Here is a 27,907-nt window from a genome sequence, read left to right on the forward strand (position 1 = left end):
GAGAATTGGGCCTACTTTTTCTTCTAGTAGGTGCAGCATCTCTGGTTGAATGCCTAGATCTTTGATCCACTTTGAGTTGAGTTTGGTGCAGGGTGAGATACAGGAGTTCAATTTCAATCTACTAATATGGATTTCCAGTTTTCCCAGCATCATTTATTTGAAGCAGCAATCTCTTCTCCAATTTTTTTTTTTTTTTTTTTGGTGCTGGGGATTGAACCCAGGGCCCTGTGCTTGCAAGGCAAGCACTTTACCAACTGAGCTATCTCCCCAGCCCCTCCAATGTATTTTTATGGTACCTTTGTCTAGTATGAGATAACTGTATTTATGTGGGTTTGTCCGTGTGTCTTCTATTCCGTTCCATTGGTCTTCAATTCTATTTTTGTGCCAATACTGTGCCATTTTTGTGGCTATAGCTCTGTAGTATTATTTAAAGTCTGGTATTGTGATGCCTCCTACATTACTTTTCTGTCTAAGAATTGCTGTAGGTATTCTGAGCCTCTTATTTTTCCCAATGAATTTTGAAGAAGAAATACAAATGGTCAAAAAATATATGAAAAACTGTTTAACATCACTAAGAATTAGAGAAATGCAAATTAAAACTACACTGAGATTCCATCTCACTCCAGTCAGAATGGCAATTATCAAGAATACAAGTAACATAAATGTTGGTGAGAATGTGGAGGAAAAGGTTCACTCATACATTGCTGGTGGGAATGCAAATTGGTGCAGCTATTCCGGAAAGGAGTAAGGAAATTCTTTAGAAAACTTGGAATGGAACCACCATTTGACCCAGTTATCCCACTCCTCGGCTTATACCCAAAGGACTTAAAGTCAGCATACTACAGTGATGCAGTCACATCAATGTTTATAGCAGCTCAAATCAAAATAGCCAAGCTATGAAACCAACCTAGGTGCCCCTCAACAGATGAATGGATAAAGAAAATTTGGTAAATATATAAAATGGAATATTACTTGGCCATAAATAAGACTGAAACTATGGCATTTGCTGGTAAATGGATGGAATTGTAGGCTATCATGCTAAATGAACTAAGCCAATCCCTGCAAACCAAAGGCTGAATGTTTTCTCTGATATGTGGATGCAAACCCATAACAAGGGACGGTAGAGAGGGGAAGTATAGAAGTTCATTGGATTAGACAAAGGAGAATGAAAGGAAGCGGGGGGAATGGGAATAGGAAAGACAATAGATTGAATCAGACGTAACTTTCCTATGTTCATATGTGAATACACGGCCAGCATAACCACATCATGTTCAACCACAAAGATGGTATCAAAATTGTAATGGATTGCTTGCTCTCCATGTAAGTATAGTATGTTAAAATACACCCTGCTGTCAGAGTGTATCTAAAACAACAAATTTTTAAAATTGTAAAAAAAAAAAAAAAAAAAAAAGAAAAGAAATCTAAGTCAAGTACAAAAAGTAAAAAGAAAAAAAGTAAAAAGAAAATCAGATGGAATTCACATGCACACATACACCCCCAAGATCCAAATCCAAAACCAGAAACACTTTTCTAATAAAGAAGGTTAATAGCTGTTAGGGCAAAAAGATCAGTATACAAAAATAAACTTTTTTTATAAGGGGAACAATTTGAATTAAAAATATATTCCTAATAGCATTATAAATGTGATGTTAACTGACAATTCAATGAAAGATGGGTAATATTGTATATGGATGAGTACAGAACAATGCTGAGAAATTAAGGAAAACATAAACAGAGAAGTATATGGTGCTCATTGGCTGGAAGATTTAATACTGGGAAGATCTTGATTATCACAAAATTAGTCTATAGCTTCAGTGCATCCCAATCAAAATCTCACCCGAAGTTTTGGTTGAGATTGTCAAACTCATTTTAAAATTTATCTGGAAAAGGAAACAAATCATCATTAACTAAGCAACTCTGAAAGAGAACAAAGCTGGGTAACGACATTAGTCTATTTCAAGACTTTTTATAAAGCTACAGTCATCAAGAAGTGTGGAATTGGCATAAAGACAAATACCAATGACACTCAGACAAGAAAGAGCAGAAATAGACTCACACACACACACACACACACACACACACACACACACAAAACCATTTGAAAAGGGTCAAACAGTCATATATATATATATATCAGTGATATATATATATATATATAAATATATATATATATATATATATATATATATTGGAATATTATTCAGCCATAAAGAAGAATAAAATTATGGCATTTGCAGGTAAATGGATGGAGTTGGAGAATATCATGCTAAGCAAAATAAGCCAATCCCAAAAAACCAAAGCCGAATGTTTTCTCTGATAAGTGGCTGATGATACATAACAGGTGATGGGATGGGGTGAAGGTAAGAGAAGAATGGAGGAACATTGGATTGTGTAGAGGGAAATGAGAGGAGGGGAAGGGCAGGGGAAGGAAAAATTGTGGAATGATACAGACATCATTGCCCTATGTATATGTATGATTACATGAATGGTGTGAATCTACATCATGCACAACCATAGAAATGAAAAGTTGTACCCCATTTGTGTACAATGAATCAAAATGCAGTCTGTGAAAATATAAATAAATAAAATTTTTTAAAAAAGGATCAAAGCAATTCAAGAGGGAGAAGAATGATTTTTTCAAGAAAGGGTGCTACAACACTTGGGGAGAGGCAGGGAGGAGCGGAGGGAAGGATTAAAAAGGTCTGTGCAGAAGCATCATTTGTGACGATGAACAGGTTCGCTGTTAAAATTTTGTCCCATTGTCCCAGATGTGGGGCACCTGTAAAAACTTAAAATACATAATATACAATATAATTTATATGTATGCATATATAAAATATATATATATGTACACACACATATGCCCTTGATTATGATTTCCAACCTATTTAATGTACTCGTATCAATGTTGTTGAAATATTTGCAGAATTGAAAACTTGGGACTTCATGGGTTCATCATGGTGATACTTGCATAGGTGTTTATATATGTAAAAACTCATCCTATTTTACTGGTTAAACATTTCTTTTATACCTCAATAAAACTATTAAAAAATGCAGAGAATAATTTTAAACTCCGGAAAAAAAAATAAAGCATCCCAAACTATATTTTTTCCTGTGTAAACACAAATGTAAGGATGTGTGTGATTGGGTGGAAGAAAGTCATGTGACATTTTAATCAGTAAGAGAGTTCAGGCGACTTGAAGACTCTCCAGGAACCATCAGAAAGTTGTCCCCTCCTGCAAAAGGCAGGTAAATCTGAATTATTCTGAGCAGAGTAAACTTTTCTAATGAGCAGAGAGAACACCACTATATTTTCTGATGAGTGCCTCAAACTTTTCTTTACTCAAAACCTAGCTTTTTTAGATTCATATTTATGTTTTCCTCAGAGGATCTGGGGCAGAAGATTTTAACAGATGATATTTAGTGAGGTGAAAACAAACTACTGCATCTTACTACAGAATCATTGCCGCCGCCATCATTCACGTATGATTCACAAGTTTTCCATGCATTCTAATCTTGCACCCAAGACAGTTCAGTATTAAATGTTTAATATCAGCATAATTTTAACAAAAAGCTTCATATAATGGTTACACCCCACTTTTTGCAAAAGAAAAAGGCATAAAATTTGTGATAATTATGAGGTGAAATATGGTAACATGCAAAATTGAGGATTAAAGTTTCAAAAGTCACAGAGACAGAAACTACTTGGTGTGTCCCTGCGGACCCCTCTCAGTGAGTTGAAATTGCCTTACCCATTTTTGTGAGAGGGTGATGAACGAGTTGTCGAATTACGCTGTTTTCTGATGACCTCAAAAGTAGCACGATATCAGTGGGAAGAGTGTCTCGATTTTTGGCTAAGAACCCGCTTGCACTATAGAGGACCTGTGGATAAAGGATGCTGTTGCAATTATCACAATCAGCGCCACCCACGTTGTCATCACCATCAGTAAATATTTAAGGAGCTTACTCTGTACCGAGCAGCCGGGGAGCAAAGATGACAAAAGTAATCCCTTATGGTTTGGTTGGAAAATGACCCTCACCAGGTTTACAGTGTATCTACGAGAAAAAGTTGGGCTCACTGATTTTACGTGCGTTGAAATGACCAAAGAGGTTTGGTTGTTCCCATTATACTGGGAATTTGGTATGTTTCTTTTCTCTGTTTGGAGGCAAGAGCAGCATAAAGGAAACACACTGAGTCTAGCAGGCATTCTTATTTCTGTGATAATTGACCCACCCGTATTGAACCGGGGCCATGGTAGATTTTTTTATCTTTGCAGCAATGGGATCTAAACACGCCATGGGTGTTTGTGCTACTGGCACTTCTAAATAACGTTAGACTTTTCAGAGGGGGATGTATTTCAAAGATTTCTGAAAGATAATTCATTGTGGTTGTTGTTATGAATTGAATTATGTCCCTTCATAATTCATATCAAAATTCTCTGCCTGGGTACAGAGAAAAGGTCTTGTGGGGACACAGTGAGATGGCATCTGTCTGAAGGCCAGCGGGAGAGGCCTCATCAGATGCTAACCTGCTAGGAGCACCCTGATCTTGAACTTGCAGTCTCCAGAACAGTAAGACAATAAATTTCTGTTGTTTCAGCCTCCCCAGCCCGTGGTATTCTCGTAAGCAGCCTGAATAGAATAATAGAGTTGTTAAAATACACTGGACAAAAATGGTCGTAGGCAAGTCTTCATGGATGTTCATTCTTAAAAAGAGGTTTTATTTAGAAAATCATGCTAAAAATCATGAGAGAGGTTATGATTTTTGATAGTTAAATGTTTTTAACAACACAAGCCTGTGGAACGTGGACTAACATAGAGAAATTGCTAGACTAGACAGGTAGTAGTTCTGTTATTTAATTTTTAACATGCATTTCTCACTTTATACATTCTTTCTTGATGGATGACATCATTGTGAGGGAATGGCCCATTATTCTCCACAAAGGGAAGTGGGCATCTCTGGGTGGAGGACAACACATTTGGGCTTTGCTCTGGTGTGTGAATGCGTCTCTATCAATGCATGAACATCTCTTCCTTCAACTGCAAAACAGTCCATTAAGCAACTCTACACTATCTCAGCTATCTAACGTGTCTCCAGCCTGGCACCTTTTCTTGCTGAGAGGGAGGAAAGACAATGGCTATAGTGGGGGCAGAAAGATCTAAAGTCTGAAAAGGGCAGTTTATATAAAAGATCCTCAACTTCCATTTAAAAATAAAAAATAAAAAGGAAGGGTCACCATTGACAGCTAATCACCCATGGCAGATATTATGAGCAGGAAGATAGACTGAAAATATTAACTTTTTTTCCCCCTTAGCTTCCTAATAAAAAATTCCTTTACAAAAACTATAACATAAGAGGAGTTTTTTTTGTTTTTTTTGTTTTTTTCCCTTTAGTGGTCATGACCTCCATCCTGACTGGTGGGCAAAGTGGCAAAGATCAGGACAGATTATAGGAACGTGGAGAGCAGAATTAGGACCTGGCAGGGGCAGAAACAGCCACTTCATCATAATCACATATGAATATTTTGGACCATAATTTTCATGTCTATTCTTATTATTTGATAAAAGCCTAAAGATAAACTCAGTCATAATGCTTAAGAGTCCTTACCTTTCCTGCATAATGGTGAATTCCAAAACTAAGTTCCATTCTTTTGGGTCTCCAGAAGTACTGTGATTTCAGGTTACCCTCAAATTTTTCTGTAGAAAAAAGAATTGAACTCCAATATCAACTATGTAGGAAATCCTCGAAGAATGCTGATAGTCAGAATCATTTATTTCAACCACAATGTGCAGTGAACAAAGACAGACGATTTTATATAGCTCATATGTGCAGCTTTAGAATGTAATTATAAGTAATAAAGCAAAACTTGTGATAATGAATTTTTACCAGTGCATTATGATTTAGAGCAGTTCTTAAAAATTTAGCACTCATCAGAGTCACCTTGAAGGTCTGCTGTAATACAGGCTGCTGGGTCCCATCTTCAGAGTTTCTGATTCAGTGGGTCTGGGGAGGGAGCCAAGAATTCACATTTCTAATAAGCTCCCGGTGCTGCTGATGTTCCAGGTTTGGGGACTACATTTTGAGAACCACTGGTCCAGAGGAAGGAAACTACTTGAGACTGACCAAAGAGGTTTGTGAGAAAGAGTTTTCGTGCCAAGTCACAAACCTAAAATGTTGGTGGTTTGGCCATCCTTTGTATTTGAGGAGCTATAGGTTATGTAAGAAACACAATAGAATCATAAAGGCATTGAAATTTCTATAACTTTTTAATGCATTCAGAGAACTTTCCATTCCAAGTTCTAGAAGGAACTTTAAAAATTTTTTTTAGTGCACTGTAGTTATGCCTAAAAGGCTCATTTTGACATACTCACAAATGCATATAACATAGTTTTCTTCATTGCTATCCCCAGTACTATCCTCTTCCCTCTCTCCTCTCCCCTGATCTCCTTCCTCTATCCTCTTGGTCTTCCTTCTATTCATGTATTTATGTTTTAATTGGTGTGTTATATTTAAAATTGGAGTGCATTGTGATATATTCATCCATGCACATAACAATTTGCTCAACTTTATTCCCCAGTTCTTCTCCTCCCTCTTCTTCCCCCGACTCCACTTCTACTCTACTGCTCTCCTTTGTATTTTCATGAGATTCCCTGTTTTATTCCTTTTTCTCTCACTAGCTTCTGCATAGGAGACAAAATATTCGACCCTTAACTTTCTGAGTTTGACTTATTTTACTTAGTGAGTTGTTCTCTCTAGTTCCATCCATTTACCAGCAAAGGACATAATTTCATTCGTCTGTGGCTGAGTAGAGTGGAACTCCATTGAGTATACAGACCACATTTTCTTAACCCACTTGTTTGTCGATGGGCACCTAGGCTTGTTCTATTAACTTGGCTATTGTGAAATGTGTTGCTATAAACATTGGTATGAATGTGTCACAATGGTATACTGATTTCAGTCCCTTAAGATAAATATCAAGTAGTGGGAATCTTGGGTCATATGGTGGTTCCATTCCAAGTCTTTTGAAGAATCTCCATACTGCTTTCCAAGTTGGTTATACTAACTTATAGTTCCTTGAACAATGTTACCCCCACACCTTATCAGCAATTATCACTATGTGTATTCTTGATGATTGGTATTCTGTCTGGGGTGAGATGAAATTTCAATGTAGCTTTGATTTGTATCTCTCTAATTGCTATGGATATTAACATTGTTTCATATTTTTGTTGGCCATCTGTATTTCACTTTTTTGTCTCTTTGGATATTTCACCCATTTATTGAGTGGGTGATTAGTTTTTCTTTTCTTTTTTTTTTTTTTTTTGGTATTGAGTTCTTTATATATTTTGGTTATCAATTCCCTATTGGAAGAGTAGCTGGCAAAAATTCTTTCCTACTCTGTAGGTTCTCTCTTCCTGCTCTTAATTGTTTCCTTTGCCGTGCAGAAGTTTTTTATTTAATTCTATTGTACTTATTGATTCTTGGTTTTATTTCTTGAGCGTTAGGAGTCTTAAGGAAGTCAGTGCTTGCATGGATGTGTTGGAGCACTGCCTTCTTATTTTCTTCTAGCACTGTTTCTGATCTAATTCCTGGGTTTTTTGATCCACTTTGAACTGATTTTTGTGCAGGGTGATTTTTGTACACATGGCTATCCAGTTTCCCCAGTCCCATTTGTTAAAGAGGGTATTTTTTTCTCCAATGTATGCTTTTGGCACCTTTGTCAAGGATCAGATGACTATATTCATGTGGATTTGTCTCTGTGTCTTCTAGTCTATTCCACTGGTCTTCATGTCTGTTTTTATGCCAGTACCATGCTGTTTTTGTGACTGTAGCTCTGTCATATAATTTGAGATCAGGTGTTGTGATGCCTCTAATCTCACTCTTGTTGCTCAGGATTGCTTTGGCAATTTTGGATTTTTTATTCTTTCATACAAATTTTAGAATGGTTGTTTTCTGTTTTGGTGAAGAATTTCATTGGTATTTTGATGGGGACTGCACTGAATTTGTAGATTGCTTTTGGTTAATATGGCCATCTTGATGATATTGACAGAGGAACATTTTGATATCTAAAGACTGCTATGAATTCATTTTCCCACAACATTGGGGTTATTTTTCTTTCCCTCTAGTATTGTCCAATTAGAGGAGAGAATATGCCAATCAGGGGGTCAAGAAGAAGCAATATCATGAACTTAATTGTAAGGAACAGGCTCTGCATATCACCATAAATAAATAAGAAAAAAATATGAATATTTTTTGCAAGTACTTGTTATACATAATAAATATTTTTTATAATCAGGAAATATGGTGTTCCACATTTAAAAAATTAACTTTTTCAGTTACCAGAAAACTCTAAAGTATTTTCTTTTTTAAACTTAAGTGACATTTCCATTTTAACTATTTTGGATGATCATCTTAAGTATATTATACCCGTCTCTGCCTTTTTAAACAGAAAAAAATTAATACATTAAGTCTTCCTTTGATGACTCAGGATTATTATCACGAGCATTTATTAATGTACTGTAACTTAGAGGTTATTAAGAACTTGAGACTATTTGTCTCTATTAAATAAATGGCTGGAACATCACAGATAAATTTGTTTCCTGCCTGCTAGCTATCTTTTCAAATTCTAGAATTCTCTTTCTGCTCTGCCCACCAATTTCTAATTTTGGGTTAGATGATTTCTAAGGTCATTTCTAACCTTAGATTTTGTGATGGGGACTCTACCATAAAGTAAAGAGAAATCCCGTATCTATCACTGTATGATAAACATTCACTGGTCCAGGTATTAGATTCAAATTCTCTTCTTTAAAGTCAGCTGTGCAGAGTTTGTGACAGCTATTTTCTCCCAGATAAATTAAAATCATTTAAAAAATCATTCAGGATTACACAACTGTATTCATAAAGTCAAACAGTCATACTGGATTTGAAACTCACCTATCAGGGTCTGGTCAGTGGCCTTGGGAAATCTACTTTCTTCATCAAGTAAGGAAAGTAAACCCATTGGCTTCTGCAGAAACATATCTAAGAGGGGCCGGTTATCTTCATACTCAATAACTCTAGCATCAACATCTTCGTTGAGGTATTCATTCTATTATTGGTGATGATACAAACCGAAAAATTCACTTAAAACTGTGTGAACAGGATGTAGCTCAACAGTAGTAACATAAAATTCTGCTTTACATACATTATAGTAAGTTGCTGTTTATGACAATGCCCTTAAACTGAGGGTATCATTCTAACTTTCCCTCCACATAATTGCTAGTTCATTAAAATCAGCACTGATTATCCTCAGGATAGTGACAAAAGGATCTCGAGTCTCTATTCTAGAACTATACTAATCGCTCATTTTCAATGTAATATATTGTTAATGAAAAGTAGTAAGAATATGTTCCAAAATTTACAGAATATGAGTAAGGTATATGTTGGAGTTCCTTTCCCTACTGGATCTCTCAAGAACATTTCCATAACTTTTCAGTCATGACTTGGACATTCACATTGAAAATGGTGGACATCAGTTGGTTGTGGGATCAACCAAGGGGTTTAGAGCCAAGGACACACTGATTAACATCTGGACTCTGTCACTTATTTGTTTGAATCATCCTTTCGAATTTTCTTACTCTATAAGCTTCCCTCCTCTCACTTATTAAGTGGGGGTAATGATCCCTATCTCACAAAGCAAAAATACATGGTATGTTAGTGACAGACAAGTGCAAGAAGTGTGAAATAAAAGCAATGGACCACAGACAATGACCGTAGGGCCGTGATGACAGCGCACAGGTGCCCAGGTTCTAATTTAGGAAAGGGACAAAAGCTGTGGAACACAAGCTGGGTTTCTGGGACTGCCCTCACACCATACCCCTGTCCCAGTGCTGAAGTCTGTGAAAGAGAAGAGACATAGGTGGCCTCTGGCCTTTCATAGTAAAGTGATACTTGTGAGTAGGAGGATCACTGTTTTTCAGGGATAAAACAAACATTCCTGTCGGTTAAGTATGGAATCACTGTTGACTTGGGCAGAAGGTCTTGCACATGTTTAAATTACAGGCTATTTTTGCGATTATTTTAAAATAGTTTCAAATTCATGAAATGTATTCATCATCTACAAGAAGCTAGAGAAAGAAAGTTTATTTCTGACAACTTTGGAATTGAGTCAATGATAAGCTGAAACTTTGAAACACTATGATATGAGAATTATGAAGCTGAAATCTTATTTCAAGGGTACCATACACAAATGTATTTTTTTTTATTTTAATTTTTTGTGCTGGGAGGGTTAAACCCAGGGACTTGTACATGCTGAGTTATACCCTCAGGCCAATGCATACATATTTTAAACAAAACAAAACCTAATACATAAAAAGGCGAACCCATGGCCTCAAAGGTAAAGAACTGGAAAGACATTTAGTTTATTCAGTACAAGAAAATGAAAATAATGTCTTGGAGTTTCATGCCTTTCCAGTTGAAGGTAACCTTGGAAAAAGTCTGTAGACCTAGAATTATTTTACTGTTAGACACATTATGCTGACAGCATATAATAGCTTAAATCTGCAAAGTTCAAGAGAATTTTTGTGTGTTTTAAACAGAAAGCACACGAGGTTAAGGTCTAAATTGATGCATTTGTCATTTCTATTTGCCAGTGTCAAAATCCCTGGAATGCATTTATGGCAGGTGATACAGGGAAGAGAGGAGTAACTTGGCAAGCAATGGGCTCCCCTTACAGATGCTGGTTAGTATTATGGATTCCAGGCAACCAAAGGAGAAGAAAAAATACTATTACTGTACTCAGGACTTAAAAAGTACTTCTAGTAAAATAATCATGCCTAAAAGAATGTTACATATTTTTACAGCAGTTATGATAGCAAAATGCCTAATTATTTTCTAACACACATAGAAAAGCAAAGCTCATATCTCCTCAAAAAGTCATTGTTCTGTCCTGCACATTAAAATTACACTTAAAGCAGAGGATGAACAGAGTTGTTATCTGCATTAATGCTGAAGTATTTAGTCTATATAATTTCCACTCTGTTCAGATGGCCTGAATTCCCTTTTGAAAATGGGTGGGCGAATAACCATTTCAAATTTATATCAGAGAGGCAAAGGAAGCCAGAAGACTTGGAGGTTAACCATTTCCATAACTCAGTCAAATTCTTGTGTTTTGCACTGAGGTTTGATTATGAGCAATGAAAAGACATGGTTACAAGAGAGCTCATAGCAGGTACATCTCTGTTGCTATGGCTTCCACAGGAGACACACTTCCATAGTTGCAGGTTCACAGCAAGTGCATCTCTGTGGCCATGGAGTCCATGGAAGGTGCACCTCTGTGGCCAGGGCCTAAACAACAAGATTAAGCACTTAGGACTAATGTGTCCCCCCGGGAGACATTCAAGATTTCTGCACTGGGTTCTCAGACTCACACAGCATCATGGAAGAGTCGTTCCGCACTCTGAGAGAGGCTTCAAAATTCTACCTGCCTCCTCAGCCACATGCAAATTTAAGCACAGATTCCTCAGCAGCTGGTAGTACAGTTAAATGTTAGCTGTCATCATTTTGGTCTCACCTCGTCAGAGAGACCCTCCCTCCATCTCTCAGACTAATTTAGCAACCTGTCTTTCCTCAACTGGCCACTCTTCAGCATGCTACCATTTAAAATTTTCACAGTATTTCTGCCTTTTTAAAGTGTCTATTATTCTCCATCTCTTCCATAAGAATGAATACTCTCTGGAAGCAGGAACTCTGTGTTACTCACCTCTCTATTCAACATTGGGCATGTTAAATAAATGGTGAGTCTTATACATTGAATGTATCACACACCCCATCCCCAAATTCATATGCTAAAGCCCAATGTCCCAATGTGATTGTATTTGGAGATGGAGAGTTTCAAGAGGTAAAGTTGAATGGACTCACTAGTGTGGGGCCCCCATCCAATGGGTCTGGGGCCCAAGGAGGCACCAAAGATTTCAGCATAAAGCTGAAAGGCCCTCTGAGGACACAGAGAGAAGGAGGCCGTGGCCACCTTGGAGAGAGGACGCAGGAGGAACCAACTCTGACAACACCTTGGTCTCAGACTTTCAGATTCCAGAACTGTGAGAAAATTAATTTCTGTTGGTTAAAGCAGACTTTCTTGAAGTCTGTGGTATTTTGTTATGGCATCCCTAGCAAATAAATACACTGAGTTTTCTGGATTCCTCTTGTAAAAGTTGTTTAGAAAAACAGTTTTCCAGAGAGAGGAAGATTGGGTGAAAACAACAAATGATGTGTGCATATATATATGTGTGTGTGTGTGTGTGTGTGTGTGTGTGTGTGTGTGTGTGTAATCTTTTATTTCTAATCGTAAATGTAACACATGTACATTAAACATTTAAAACACAGAGAAATCACTGACGCTTTAAAATTCAAATAAAATCCATCTCCTATAGTTAATGCTTATTAACATTTAGTTTTTTAATGCAAATTTTTAAAATAAAATAGAAATTCTACTATTAGTTCAACATTAATTTTACTTTACTTCCTTCGAAAAAAGGAAAATAGCATTATGCTCTAAGAATGCACCTATAAACATTCTTTGAAGAGTGACACGAGATGGTATCCTGTAGTTTTCAATTCTGTTCTTTCCACACGGGGCCATTTTAGAGTACTGCTTTATTTAAGCAGGGCTCTGAGGCTCATCTGTGAGCACCCAGCTTTTCTGTATTTTGTGTCTTAGGACAGATTAGTTGACTGCAAGGTGTGGACATGTTATAGATCCTGATATGCATTCGAAGGTTGATTTTTTGAAAACCTGCAGCACTGTGTACTCTAATCAGTACAAAGGGTTGCACCCTCAGCAGCAATAAATGTTGTCATTAGCAATGTCTTATCTGGTATTTTAGATAGGCAAAATGATAATCTATTATTGTATCTGCATTACTTTGATTATAATTTTACCTAAAATGAGAGTTTTGGGAAAAAAGAAATATGCTTAGCACACATTATTATACTTACTGCCTGCCAGTTATTATTGGATCCTTGATTCTTTTCTACTTTGCTCATTTTTTCATGAGAACAACCCTGGAGAGCTCTCAGAAGACCTGGATTCTGTTACTGGTTTTGTTTCAATAGCTTGTAACTTGTCTAAATCACAGGGTAATTTTTACTTGTGAAATAGAGATAATCCATTTAAATTCCCGAACTATGAACATATTATATTTGTTTTTCACTTTCTCCCTCTCTCTCTCTCTCTCTGCAAATATGTAAATGTGTGTATATATAAATATATGTGTATATACATATGCACATTATTTTTAATACTGACACCTGAATGAAAGAACTAAGCCTTTGAAAATAAAAATGAAGAAATCAAAGTGGTAATAATCCATGTGTTCGAAAAATCCAAACTCTTGATGTAAAATAATATTCCTTATTTAAAATCTCTTTCTTCCTGTATCAAAGCTGATACTGATGATTATGTTAACGTTAATGGTGAGTCATAGGGAAAGTTGTTCATCATTAACTTGAGATGACAATGGTCATTAACTTAGAATTTGACAAATAACCTAATAAGAAACATTTTGGGTAATTCCTAGGAAATTGTCCATGTTTTATTTTATGCACATTTTGTTGAACTTTGGAGGAAGGAGTTTCAGAACTGTGTTCTCCAGAACAACCTTCTTACTCAGAGAAAGATGTGTGCTACACATGTTGAGATAAAAATCCCAATTTTTATGTATGACATCCTTGGAAATGCCTTAAAATTCATAAAAGATTTTACAAATCTATGGTTTGTTGATGGGTATCGGCTTACCATAAGGAGACATTTGGATTAGGAATTCAGAAATGTAGTTTTCTATAAGCCAGAATCTCTTTTACCTTCAATCATTTCTTTTTTATGGTTCTATTTAAATCTTTAGCAAAAATTTCAGTCTGTCAACAGTGTGCTATAGGGTCACAGCAGAAAATGAGAGTAACTATATGGATCTCTGTTCCCAATGGTATATTTCATGAGAACAATTTTTATCAAAAAATTTTAAAATGCTTAAAATCTGAATAAATGATCAAAACAAGTAACAAATCTCCACATCACATTGAGGATTTGGCCCAGCTTCGTCATTGAAAAAGAAAGACTCCTACTCAGTGTGGCTGCTAAGAAATGTGGGACATGGAGCCTGCGGAAGGCAGTGGCTGCTGCAGGGGTGTCCGGATATAACTAACTATTAGGATATCAGCTTTCATATTCATTGAGTGAGCACATAAGGAATATGTGGCTGTGATTCCAAACCACAGCCCAGACTTCGCCCCAGCATTTAAAAAGGGAGATTTACTGTACCAAGGGTTTCTAAATGTATGACCGTCATAATGTTTAAAGAAAACGCCTATAAAATGGTCTCTATGATTTGGAGAGCTGAAATAAGACAAACGTTACCAACATCTCACGCAGATGGCTTAATAGGGAAGAAATTAAGACAGGAAATAAAAAATCCACACTTTAAAGCAAAACAATTTGAAGACATTTATAAGAGGTTGGTTTTAAATTGTGCAGTTTTTATCAGCTGACTGATTCTGTTTATGTTGTAGTGTTAAAAAAGTTGAAAATCTAGGTATTATTATTGGATGAATTTTTATTCTTTGTAAGTGCCTCAAATTATGTGTTATGAGTCCATGTCCAAAACCTCAAGAGCTTTAAACCTCAGGACGTGAACAGCTGGAGATGAAAGCCATGCACATCACTTTCCGCAGGAGCAACCACAGTCATAATTGCAGTTATTGTTTCCAATATGTGCTGTAAATAGTTTCCTGCTTATAAAATTACTTCTGACTTTCAGTTCCAAACCCACACGGGTGCCTATATAACTGATATATGTAAAAACACATCTTTGTACAGAAACAAACAGTAATAGCTCACTTTTAAAAATAAATGTTAGTCCAGTTAATAACTAGTCAAATGTGCTGCTTCAATGTACGAAGGAAACTTATCCAAAGTAAAAATGGGCATGTAAGGAAGTACAGTGAATCTACAGGGTTCTAGAACAATGTTTTGTACCCCCATACGGGTTCTGAGTGCCCAACGGCACTAAAGGACAACTGGCATTTTTCCAGTTTGAATTCTTGACCAAGATTGACCAACCTGTGGTTGGCATGTGCTCCACTTATTTTTAAATAAAAATTATTAGGGAACATAGTTCATTTCTTTTGCTCATTTCTTCTATTTTACAATGGTGCAAAGTTGGGCTGGGGATATAGCTCAGTTGGTAGAGTGCCTTGCATGCACAAGGCCCTGGGTTCAATCCCCAGCACCACCAAACAAACAAACAAGAACAACAGCAAAAACCAAACAATGGTGCAAAGCTAAAACAAAGGATAAAATCCATGCTACAGCCCCAGCACAAGAATGCCTTTGAAAAAGGATGTACATCTCTAACATGGGATTTTAATATGGGATATGTAACTCCACATAACTTCAAACTTTCTATTATACTTTATTATAGTTAAGCTCTCTTTCACATGAAGACAGTCAGAAAACACACAAACTAGAACAAAACACAACCCAGACCTTGGCTATCTTTTTACAGTGGAAATGCAGAGTGAAGAGACTGTTGGAAAAAAAAAAAAAGTCTCCCTGTTGGAAATGGGATAACTTGCTGCCCTTTGAGCTCACGTGGAAGTCCACAGTAATGCCAGACAAATGTTGCATGGAAAGCTAAAATATGAGTACCACTTTAGGGGAGTTAATACAATTGAGAGAATATGATATACTTTTCAGGTGTAGTTCATTCAGAAAAGTTTGATTGAGTCTCAGATTTTAAAAAGAATACAAATATTCTCCTCATCTTTCATTTGCAGGGGTGGGTATCAAGATTATCATTTAATTTTTCATACTATTGTTTTCAGATACAAGGTGATTTAAATATTTTTAAAATCAATATACATAATTCTTCCAGGACTGAGAGTGTATGGAAACTTCAAATGCTGTGAAATATCATGCACCAGGAAATTTTCAGGGCCTATATATTATACACTCTACAGGGATAATGTAAATAATAAAGATCATTTCTCTTCTAGATAATGAGAAAGATATACAAGTTCTGGATGCTGTAGGTTGGTTGTTAAGAGATTCTGAGGCACTATGCCCACAGAAAAGAAGACTGTAAAGAGAAAAAAGGCACAGCTGCTGGTGAATGGACTTGTCGCAGGGATTTCCAGGCTTAGAAAATGATTAGGAAAATATTTTGGAAAGTTACACTAATGGTTAGTTGGAGGCAACCATTCTGAGAAATATAAAACTCTCTACTTGGCAAGTTAGAGATTAGGTCACCAACATCAATTCTTTCACTAAAAATGTTTTACTACAGTCTTCTGATTAGTTTTTTATAACAGATGGCATTGGGAAAATAACATTAAAAATACCTTGGTTATGAACTTTGCTGGAGTGTCCCAGTGTATATCACAGCTAAGTTAAAACTGGGAGAAACAAGGGAAATTTTCAGCAGATGGTCCAGTGTGGCAAAACAACAGGACTGCAGTGTTTCGCCTGCATAGGTGCTGTCCAGGCCTGTGTCGGGCCAGGTATTTAGCCAGTCTGTCACATGAAATAGAGAACACAACATCCCACTGATGTGCAGTAATGGCTTTGTTAAACTTAGGCGCTCTCAATTCAAACCTGTGACTCCATTTGACCAAGAAAAGTGTGATCATGACTCAAACTAATACATTGTTGCAATATTTATTTCTCATTTATAGAAATTACTATAAGCACTCTCTTTAACTGTGATAACTACATACAGTGAGAATTAGCAGTTTTTATTTACATTTTGATCTTCAGAGGGAAGTTGGCAGAATGAAAGAAAAAAAAAGTGCACCCACATGTTCAAAGAACAGAGAATCGTTGACTAAGGCAGGGTCACTGCATCCATCAGAGCAGACATTCATCAACCTGGATCTTACTCAGGCACCAGTGTCTGGCCCATCATTATAAAGCAGGGATTCCTAGGATGTCATCCTAGAAAGGCACTGAGAAGAACCGGGAATGGCTTTAGTTCTTCAAGGTGCTTTGTGCAATTCTGGATTCTATTTGAAATTTTACTTTTGTTTGGGGGAAATTTTGAGTTGTTTTGTTTTGAAGCCTTCTCAAGAATGTTTTAAAAAACGTTTTTGATCAGTGCATTGTAGCTATACATAACAGTGGGGTTCATTTTGAGATAATCGTACATGCATAGAATATAATTTGCTCTGTTTCAGTCCCCAGTGCTTCCTCTTTTCCTCCTCTCCTCTCTCTCCTTACCACCCTTCCTCTACTCTACTGGTCTTCCTTTAATTTATTTATTCCAAGGATATTTTAAAGGGCCTTATAGAATGGTTCCTGTAACAAGCCAAAAGACAAATGGAGTGCATTAGAATCATGAATGAAACTCAAGGCTACGGGTCCAAGTCATTTGTAAACTGTAACATTCTATAAAATGTAAATAGCAATGATTATTGAAATATCTGTATATTGGTTATAGAACTAGTTCCAATAAAACCTAATTCTGACCCAAATCCCCAAGAAAGAAGAACACGAAAGGTATAACATCACAGGTATAATGCAAATCATTAATTAATTAAATGGGATATACACGAGGATGCCTCTGGTTCCAAAAAGTAGTTAATCTTAATAGATCCATATTAAAAAGAGAAAACCAAAAGACATTTACTTGTTTCATTCTCCTATTTGAATGGGTTCTGTGAGTTTCGTGAGACATGAAAGCAAGATATTAATTAATATTTATTGAGAACTTGCTAAATGTCAGCAAGTGCAAACAAAGAAAATACAAAAAGAACTAATCTCGGACATGATATCAGACCTAAAGGAATTTATGCCCTACTAGAAGAGGCAAAAATGTACTAAGGACTGATGAGACGGGGGCCATTCCAGTGGTGTGGTTAGAGCCAGATGCTGCATACTAAAGTGTTCCCAGAAGAACACTGGGGAAGAAGTCAGTGCAGTGTAATGTCAAGGAACTTAGCTATGGAGGAAGGGAGACCAGGCCTACACAGATAAGCAGAGTGGAGAAGCATTTGAATCGTTTTTTTTTTTTTTTGTTTGTTTTTTTTTCTGCTTTTAAGGAGGTTTCATCATGTACCTCTGCTATGGGGAGGGGCAGAGGAGACAAGAAGTGGCATAGGAAGAACGAGGAAATGAATATTTGGTGCAACCAGATCCCGGTGTAGATGAGAGAGAGCGAGCTGAAAGACACAGATAAAATCTTCGTCTTACATTTATGCTCCATATTTGGATTTAGATATGCCAGGATTTGGGGCTCAGTGGTAGAGTGCATGGAGCAATCAAGAGGCTCTTCATTCAAACTCCAGCACCCCGCGAATAAAACAAAACAAAATTTAAAAAGAATTGTTTTCAAAATATACCTTCCAAATAAATTCTCAATAAGTCTAAGTATTTTAAATAAAAATGACTCATGTACCTCTAATTTATCTTGAACTTAAATCAAAAAATCAGAATATGTTTATTCTGATCAATAAACATAAAACAAAATAATGAAATTGGACTGAGTTCAATGACATACTGAAGAATATTAAATATGATGCTTTTTGACTTAATAAAATAATTTAAAAATCTTAATAGGACAGTTTTGCCAAATGCAATATAAATAAGTCACTGCTTTTTCTCTAAGAAAGAATATTTTTGAAGCTGAATCATAAATTACACATTGTACCCTGACAAAATTACCGTTTCATGGCATTTGCATTAAATCCATTATCTTGTGTGCTGTTGCCTAGCTACGGAAATTCTGAAGTTTAATGCATTTTAGATGGATATTGAAATTTCAGACAGAATTTCAACTATGCATTCTACAGAAATAGAAAGGGTTGGACACACCTGTTTACTTAAATTTTCAAAGGAAATTTCTTTGTTTGCAAGGGCCAAACTTCCTAAGTTATGAAGAGTTATGACTTTTAGTCAGGACTTTTAACATTACATAAGAAATCACATTGAATTCATACTAGTTTTTGTTGTTTTTACTATGGGAATGGAGAAAAGAAAATCTCTCCTTTGTCTTTAAAAAAATTTTTTTAGTTGTAAATGGACACAATATCTATTTATGTGTTTATGTTTATGTGGTGCTGAGGATTGAACCCAGTGCCTCATTAGGGGAGGTCAAGCGCTCTACCACTGAGCTACAGCCCCAGCCCTCCTTTGTCTTTTTAAGGACAGATTTTAAATCTGTGGTTTAGGCCCTGCTTCATCCATACAATTATGCATATAACACACATGCATGAATCTTTAGTGTAAGTACCTGAACTTACCTGTTCCCATGCGAACACATGCTGATTAAAATAATACTGAATTTGTTCATTTGCAATGTTAATGCACAGCTGCTCGAAGGAATTTTTTCTGAAATTTTCAAAGCCAAATATATCAAGAATACCAATGCTCAGTTCGTCACCATTCCCACTGAAAAATTAAAGTGGTGTTATTTTGACTTATTACTTATTTCCTCAGAAGGTAATGCAAAGCAGAGTAGAGTTTTCATTTGTGATTGAGCTAAGAAACTACCTTCAGAACATATACTTAAAGTTTCTTAACTGGAAGAGTTTCTCTCCATAGAACATAAAGATAATGAAGGCAACATTAATTTTAATATATAGATAGAACAATATTTTCCTTGCACTTCTGAAACTACTCCTATACTCTTATATGAACAAAAGAAAAAAATTGTTTTATCTATGGGTTGTAAGTACAAAGTCACAGTCCTAAGTGAATCAGAAGTCATAGGGACAACCTGGCAGGCACTCAGAACACAACAAACATATTCTATCGAACTATATCAGAAAAGCAAAACTTCTGCTAAGGACTATATTTAGTTTTTCATTTTAGGAGAACAATTTTTAAAATCTTACTAAAATGATCTTAGTTATGTTGAAGAACTGCTATCTAATTTTGCATTATTTGCTTATAATTTTTTTAATACAGGACAAATGGTAACCTGGAGAAAAATTTAAAAAAAAATACAGGAATTCATCTTATAGTGCTTTAAAATACTATTTCACAGTTAAGTATTTCAAATGCATTTTCTTTCTGCTATACCTTGTGTCTGCTTCAGTTTACTAGAGGTGAGTTTCTTGGTCAGAAAATTTGCTCCTCTACCAAGAAATATATGCATTGACAGTTATTTCCACGTGCATTTAAAAAGGAAATACAAAAGCTCCTCTTCCTGTTCACCATTTATGTAGCATAAGTCACGCTCAGTGCTGTGAGGACGTGACGTGGAAATGACAGCTAGTAACTAGAGAGCACTTCTACATTTGGCGAGAGACTGCACTGAGTGAGGAGTACTTTAAAGGTGTGACGGGTTGGAGAGAAGGATAGCCACGTATTTCTGAAAATTTCTGTTTTGAACAGTAAGTATTGTTCTATGTGATTATATGTCAATGTAAGATACACATCATTAATATTTATGTTGGATTAGTAAAACATTATTATTTTATAATCTTTTTGCCAGATAGGGTACCACTGAGGTAAGTATTTAGTTCACTGCATTGTAACGTGTTAAAGCCAAGCTGGACTTTAGAGTTAATCTAGTTGAGGGATTCTTAAAACAGAATCTACTACTGGACTTCAAGGGGTATGTAATCACAACTGTGTGAAATGTTTTGGTGGGTATGTACAAATGAATACATCTTTTATTTTGAAATGAAGAACAGAGACACTTTTCAGGAGATTCTTAAAAGGCTCCAAGAGGCCCACCAACTATTAAAACTTAGCTGGGGGTGGAGCAGTGGTACATACCCGCAATTCCAACTACTTAGGAGGCCGAGGCAAGGAAGATCACAAGTTCAAGGTCAATTTGGGCAATTTAGTGAGACTCTGTCTCAAACAACAACAACAACAACAAAATGTTAAAATGGCTGGGGTCATAGCACAGTGTTGTAGAGTACCCTGGGTTTAATCGCCAGTACTACAAAACACAACAGTCTAGTCATTCAGTGCCCTTATATAATAGCAAATGAGGAAGAGACCCAGAAAAATGCAGTTATGTGCCCAGAGTCACCCAAATTAATGGCAAAACCTTGCATAGAGCATGGGTTCTCCAAAATTTCAGTGTAAATCTTGACAGAACTGAACTACACAATTTCAATTAGATTTACTTTAGTTTTTTAAACTTTCTATTAAAAAGTCTAAACCTTGGATAGTTTTCAATAGAGTATGGAGAAGAAAGTTACCAGTTAGCAGATGGCTATGCTAGGATTTTTGGCAGATCACCCTGCTGGGTACCATCTAGTACTAAAAATGCAGATAGAGGGTAACTAACAAGGTGAAGTTAAGTCTCTAAATATTTCAGTTACGTTATGTAGACTATATATACATTGAAAAAAATTCCTGAACTTTCACACTTCTATGTGAATGCCTAACATCATAGAAATGGTTACATATGAACCTACAAACCAATGTGATCATTAACTCAGGGACAAGTTGGGTTGTGCTTTGTGAACTCAACTGTGGTGAGGTAGAATTCAGTAGGCTGTTAACAGAAGTAATTTTAAGGGATTAAAAACATGGAGGGAATAATAGATTATCTTTTAGAGAATTTGGATACTACACTATGGGGTATATTTTAGTGGAAAAAATAATAAAGTGCATATTTGCAAAGTGTATAAAATGATCTTTTAAGCTTAACTAGTAGCAGTGAATGAAGTTGCCTTGAAGCAGGCATTCATTGGGCTTTTCTAAAAGCACACAAAATTTCCAAAATTTGTGTAATTTATGCCAGAACAGAGCTTTAGATGTAGACGCGAGGGACTTCCATCTATGTATGATCCACTCAATGGTGGCTACAATTACCTTTAATTTGTATTTTATTTTGAGACAGGGTCTTGCTGAGTTGCCAGGGTTGGCTTCAAGCTTGAGATGCCCTGCCTCAGTCTCCAGGTAGCTGGGATTACAGGTATACGCCACAGATTATCTTTATTTTTAAGATGATGTACTAGGAAGGTTGTAAACCTAGGGTCAGAGATCATTAGTGATACCGTATTCTCACTCTGCCATTCTCTAGTGCATTTCTGAAGCAAATTTCATAGGAGGTCATAATACCTACTCTTGCAGGGTTATAGTGAGAATTAAAATGAAAAAAGTTTTCCTTTACCTTTAAGATTTAATTTAAATCTCAAAAACAGAGAACTGCTGAACTGGCATTTTATGTAAGTATAACATGGTATATTCTTCATGGTATACCTTCTGATTAAAGGAAAACATTGACTGATAGTAATGTTGCATTTCTGGAGATAACATTCTGCTGGTGATCATTCATGTTGCTATAATTTTTATGTTGCAGCAGCTAAAAACTTTTACAGTCATGGCAAAATAAGGAGGTACTATTAGGCAATGAAGCATATCTTGAAATAAAACTTTGATAATTAAATTATATCAATTAGAAACCTCTTCAAAGGGACTTACGCACATCTGAAAATTACAAAATAGATGCATCACCTGATGACATTTGGGGGGAAAAAGTTTGCACAGAAATTTTTACCTTGGCAACGGGTCACGCTTCAACAAACTGTTAATGCGATTGACTATCCAACTAAAGAGACGTCCATATAAAGTTTTAGCCAGGGCATCTCTGACATCAGAAGCTTTTTCTACAGTGTTGGGTCGGATAATTGTTTCTCCTCTTGTGATCACACAGTGGGAGGTTAGAGCTTCTTGTAGCTCATCTGCCTGAATGCAAAGCAAAGAGGCAGCTGTAAGATAAATAGATGTAGAAATCACGTCAATGAGATCACTTCCAAAAAATGAAAATGTCTTAATTCATCTTCTTCAGATGATATGAAATAAATATGTGGATAGTTTATAGCATACAACTAAATTACTCTTCAACGCTAGTCCTGTGTCTCTTCAGGATCATGTTTCTCTCTTTGTCTCCACTGGTCCGACTGTGGCTGCCGTACACTCTGACATACCCTAAACCCAACAGGCTGACAGAGTGAAGTGGCTGCACTAGGAAGTGGTTACTGATGTGTGGTCAAACCTAACTTCATCAATTCTGCTAACTAATCTCAAAGCACAATAAGTAGATTTGGTGTAATTTCTTTTTTGTATTTTTTAAAGTTTTATTTATTTTTATTTTTACAGACTGCATTTTGATTCATTGTACACAAATGGGATACATCATATTGTTTCTATGGTTGTGCATGATGTAGATTCATACCATTCCTGTAATCGTACATCTACATAGGGTAATGATGTCTGTCTCACTCCACTATCTTTCCTTCCCCCTCTCCCTCCTCATTCTCATTTCCCTCTACACAATCCAAAGTTCCTCCATTCTTCTCTTACTGCCCCCATTATGTATTATCATTCACTTATCAGAGAAAACATTCTGACTTCAGTTTTTTGGGATTGGTTTATTTCACTTAGCATGAAATTCTCCAGTTCCATTCATTTACCTGCAAATGCCACAATTTTATTCTTCTTTAAGGCTAAATAATATTCCATTGTATATGTATACCACAATTTCTTCATCCATTCATCTGTTGAAGGACATCTAGGTTGGTTCCACAATCTAACTATTGTGAATTGAGCTGCTATAAACATTGATGTGGCTGTGTTACTGTAGTATGCTGATTTTAAGTCCTTTGGGTATAAACCAAGGAGGATAACTGGGTCAAAAGGTGGGTCCTTTCCAAGTTTCTGAGGAGTCTCCACACTGCTTTCCAGAATGGCTGCACCAATTTGCAACTCCACCAGCAATGTACAAGTGTGCCTTTTTCCCCACATCCACGCCAGCATCTATTATTGCTTGTATTCTTTATAACAGCCATTCTAATTGGAGTGGGATGAAATCTTAGGGTGGTTTTAATTTGCATTTCTCTAATTACTACAGATGTTGAACACTTTTTCATATATTTGATACTATTATTATATACTTATTTTTGAAATGTAGAAATTAATTGAAAGGTTACTTAGACTTGGGGGATGGTATACCCAAATAAGCAGGTAAGAACTACTTTCTGCAGTTTACAACTGAAAGAGCATACACTTAAATGTTGACAATCAAGTATCTCTTACTAGGATTCTTCTTAGCTTCATATTTCAAAATTAGTAAATTTTGTTAAAACTCGATGCCTGGACTGGGGATATGGCTCAGTGGTAGAGTGCTTGCCAAGTGTGCACAAGGTCCTGGGTTCAATCCCCAGCACCAGCAATGAAACAAAAACAAAACAAAAAACTTGTTGCCTTAACTAACATTTTTAAAAACACTTAATGATAAATAAATATTATTTAAAATTAGTAATGCTTAAAACCCAGTGAATGAATATAATTTTAACCAAAATTACTACATGACAGGATAAGTTTTCAAGTCAGTTGTTTTCTTTTTAAAATATTTTGAACATTTTGAATTTACTTTAGTAACCTTGATGTTACTGGTTTATGTGGCTAAGATTATGAAACTCTATCTTAAATGAAATATTTTTTTTTTTTACATTGTAGAAGTAATATAGGATCACTGAAGAAATTTTACCATCAAAGTTAACATTCATTTCTTTCCTTTGTGACATGTTTACGGCCATTATTCTGTACACCTCATCTTGATAAAACATCTTAAACATTGCTAATTTTGATGAATATTGTTAAAATATGATTTTAATGTGCTGTATAACATTCTGACATGTATTATAATATATAAATTATTTTTAAGTTGTTGGATGTTTAGGTTTTTTTATATGTTCATAATGATAAAAATACTGGGATAAATATTCTGGGCATGAACAATTGCAATTTATTCAAACTATCTGAACATCTCTAAGCTTTCTGAAATATATATTACTTAAGTGTTTTTCAAAAACTGGATCAATTACACTCATCACTCAAATGAAAGACCAAGAATTTCAACACAATTTCTTGGATACCATGGATTATCAATTTTAAAAACAGCCAATTTGAGAGGAAAAAAGATCAACTTCTTAATATTTGGTTTTAATTGATTCCTAGTGAAGCTGAACACTTTTTCTTCATTTTTCTTCATTATTTGTGGTTATTATTTTGTAAACTGCCTTCTTGCATTGACATGTTCAGCTCTTCCCAAGTTATAAGAGTTCTTTATAACTTAAAGAAAGTAATGTTTTGGTTTATTTGTTGCAAATATTTTCTCTCATTTTCATAAGCATGACAATTTCCTTTTTTGCTTTATTTACTATAAAATAGTTTCGATTTTTAGGGAGTCAAATACATTTTTTAAGAAAATCATTTCTGCTTTTGGTTATCTGAACATATACTTCTTCATGAGCTTTCTCACATCAGGATTATATGAATGCATTTCATCTGGTAGGCTGATGATTTTTGTGTTTAAATTTATGTACATTTAGAATTCATTTTGGTATGTGATGTTTGAGAAGGATTCAAATACTTCCTCTCCCAAATGGTGGTCAGTTGGTTGTCCCTACTGATTTCCTACTGATTTGTAATGCCAGTTTTGGTAATTTTAGTAGGATCTTTTTCTGAACACAGTCTCCCACCAATCTGTCTGTCTACTTCTATTTCCATATTGCCCATTCGGCTGACATATTTATCTAGTGTCTGCTACTGGCTAGGCATCTCACTTGGGGACACATTGCTAAGTACAATATTTTGAAAACAAAGTTCCAATCTCAATCATCTTTATCCAGAAGAAATGGGAGGTTAATCAAGCAGTTTAAATGGGAAGAGAGAGGGAGAAAAAGGAAGAGAAAGAGAGGGAGGGAGAAAAAGGAAGAGAAAGAGAGGAAAGGGGAGGGGAAGAGAGAGGTGGAGAAGGAAAGGAAGACAGGGGAAAGAGGTAGGCGGAAGGAGGAGAAGAGGGAGATGGAGAACCCACTGACACATTGGTTAGGTGGAGTTTTAATGAACTGTGGCAAATGACCTGGAGAAGATCAGTTCTTGACATAGAGCAAACAATTGGAAGGCCACTTAGTTCAGGTAAGAGGTGACAGTCGAAGCTTGGATGTTGTCTTGATGAGAATGGTGAAGATCAAGAGAAGTAGTCAAATTTGATAGACATTTATAGGAGAGTAGTACAGACAGAACCAGCCACTGGTTGATTGAAACAGTGCATTTGTGACACCATTTGGGAATGTGGCTTTCATTTGGAGACAATTATCTTTAAGCTTAACTATAAACAATTTTAATGTGAATTAGCAAAATTTCTCTATTCCCCAAGTGGCTATTCATAAAGTGACTCAATTAATTTTAGTTCTAGTCATATTAATATTAACCATTTTTGATCTATGAGCTATGACTCTCCTGCTATATAGAACCAGATTCTCAATCGTCAGAATCATTTTTTAGTTTGGTTCCTTTTAAGTGTATTCTTATCTACAACTATTTTTGTTTGGATCTTAAATGTCTTAAATGTCCCCCAAAGGCCCATGTACTAAAGGATTAGTGGTCAGTCTGCAGTGCTATTAGGAGGAGGAGGAACCTTCAGAGGTGGGGCCTAGTGGAAGCAAGTTAAATCATAGGAATGGGCTACTGGAGAGGATATTGGGACCCCAGTCTCTTCCTCTGTCTCTTTTTCCTTTCTGGTCACCATGACCAGAAGCTTTGCTTCCTCACATGCTCCCTGCCATGATGTCCTACCTTGCCACAGCCCCCAAAACAATGGGTCAGTCAACCATGGATTAAAACCTCTGAAACCATGAGCCCAAACACAACATTCTTCCCTTTAAGCTGATTTTTCTCAAATCTTTGTCACAGCAGCAGAAAGCTAACCCAACCACCTAACATTATTGCATCTCATCTCTGTTGGATGCTGATAATGCTTCCAATTATGAGCATTCGGTGATAATTTAATTATATCAGTGGAGTTGTCTGGTAATTTTTTTTCACTTCTGATAACTTCTTATCTCATGCTCCAGTGAAATTTGTTTATATATGGAAGATCAGAAGAGGTTTCCTCAAGGTTTCCAGGTAGATGCCAATCACTGCATGCAAACCTCAAACCCTTGATCTGCTGTATTATCAATTTGTTCCAAATGCACAATGTTAAGGACACAAATGACAATGTTAAGGACAGGTTTTGATCAGGAGGGTTTCACATTCAGTCCTCTGAAATTATCCTGAAACATCTGATTCTGTTCCACAATAAGTATAATTCAGGAAAAAAATACATACATGAAAATCTGTATCATGATACATCAGGTTATGACTGGAATTTAAAAAGGAATTATGGGGACATATACCAATATCATAAATAAAGAATAGAGTATCTTCCAAGTAGGAAAAAGCTATGCCACTGGAGGTATCAGTGGGATAACTTATATTATTGGGAAAAATTCATCAACCTCTGCTATTAAAACTTGATTTGAAGCAAGTACCATGATGTGCTTTTGTGTGCCAAATAACTGAAAAATTAATTAACCCAGGATAAATGGGTATACAAAATTCATCCAGGAATAAAACAAAAGTTTTATTACTTTTAAAATGATAATGTTTTAAATGACAACTTTAATTCTTTTTCATATCAATTAACTAAATTTTATCTATATTTTCTATGTTTTCACATTAAAATATAAATAGCTCCTAACAGTCAAATATAAAAGCTTTATGTTCAGAAATATTTTCTATAGTAATCAGTTCACATGCATAAAGATCTGGTTTAAAATAATGGACTTTTAAAATTTCATTTTACATAAATTGAATCTGAGTATCCTCTTAAGGATTCCATATAAGCACAATTGCTTGAAATTACCCTTATGTGACACCATATAAGAATTGAGAAAGTTCAGTTTTGAATAGAAGATAATAAAACTCACAGTTCTCCAGAGCAGCATGATTGCAAATGTAGCTTTTGTCAATCTGGTGTTCAGTTGCCACAGAAGAAAATTCAATGTTTCCAATGTTCAAGATGGCAGCGAGTATACTGTATACACTTCCGAGTTGCTGAAACACACAACAGAAATTTAAGTGAG

General features: G+C 35.8%; 1 protein-coding gene across 1 annotated transcript in view; it reads right to left on the bottom strand.

Moving 5' to 3' along the window:
- The window catches only part of Myo3a (myosin IIIA), a 240,776-nt gene that overhangs the window by 56,740 nt on the left and 156,129 nt on the right, over nucleotides 1–27,907 (bottom strand). Inside the window, exons 18-23 of the mRNA XM_047521156.1 lie at nucleotides 27,752–27,878; nucleotides 22,492–22,702; nucleotides 19,268–19,415; nucleotides 8,933–9,086; nucleotides 5,609–5,697; nucleotides 3,753–3,882 (exon numbers count right to left, since the gene is read on the bottom strand). Coding sequence (XP_047377112.1) covers nucleotides 3,753–3,882; nucleotides 5,609–5,697; nucleotides 8,933–9,086; nucleotides 19,268–19,415; nucleotides 22,492–22,702; nucleotides 27,752–27,878 — 859 coding nt within the window. The remainder of the gene's footprint in view (nucleotides 1–3,752; nucleotides 3,883–5,608; nucleotides 5,698–8,932; nucleotides 9,087–19,267; nucleotides 19,416–22,491; nucleotides 22,703–27,751; nucleotides 27,879–27,907) is intronic.

The sequence above is a fragment of the Sciurus carolinensis genome, chromosome 12 (genome assembly GCF_902686445.1).
Source record: "Sciurus carolinensis chromosome 12, mSciCar1.2, whole genome shotgun sequence".
Classification (NCBI taxonomy): domain Eukaryota; kingdom Metazoa; phylum Chordata; class Mammalia; order Rodentia; family Sciuridae; genus Sciurus; species Sciurus carolinensis.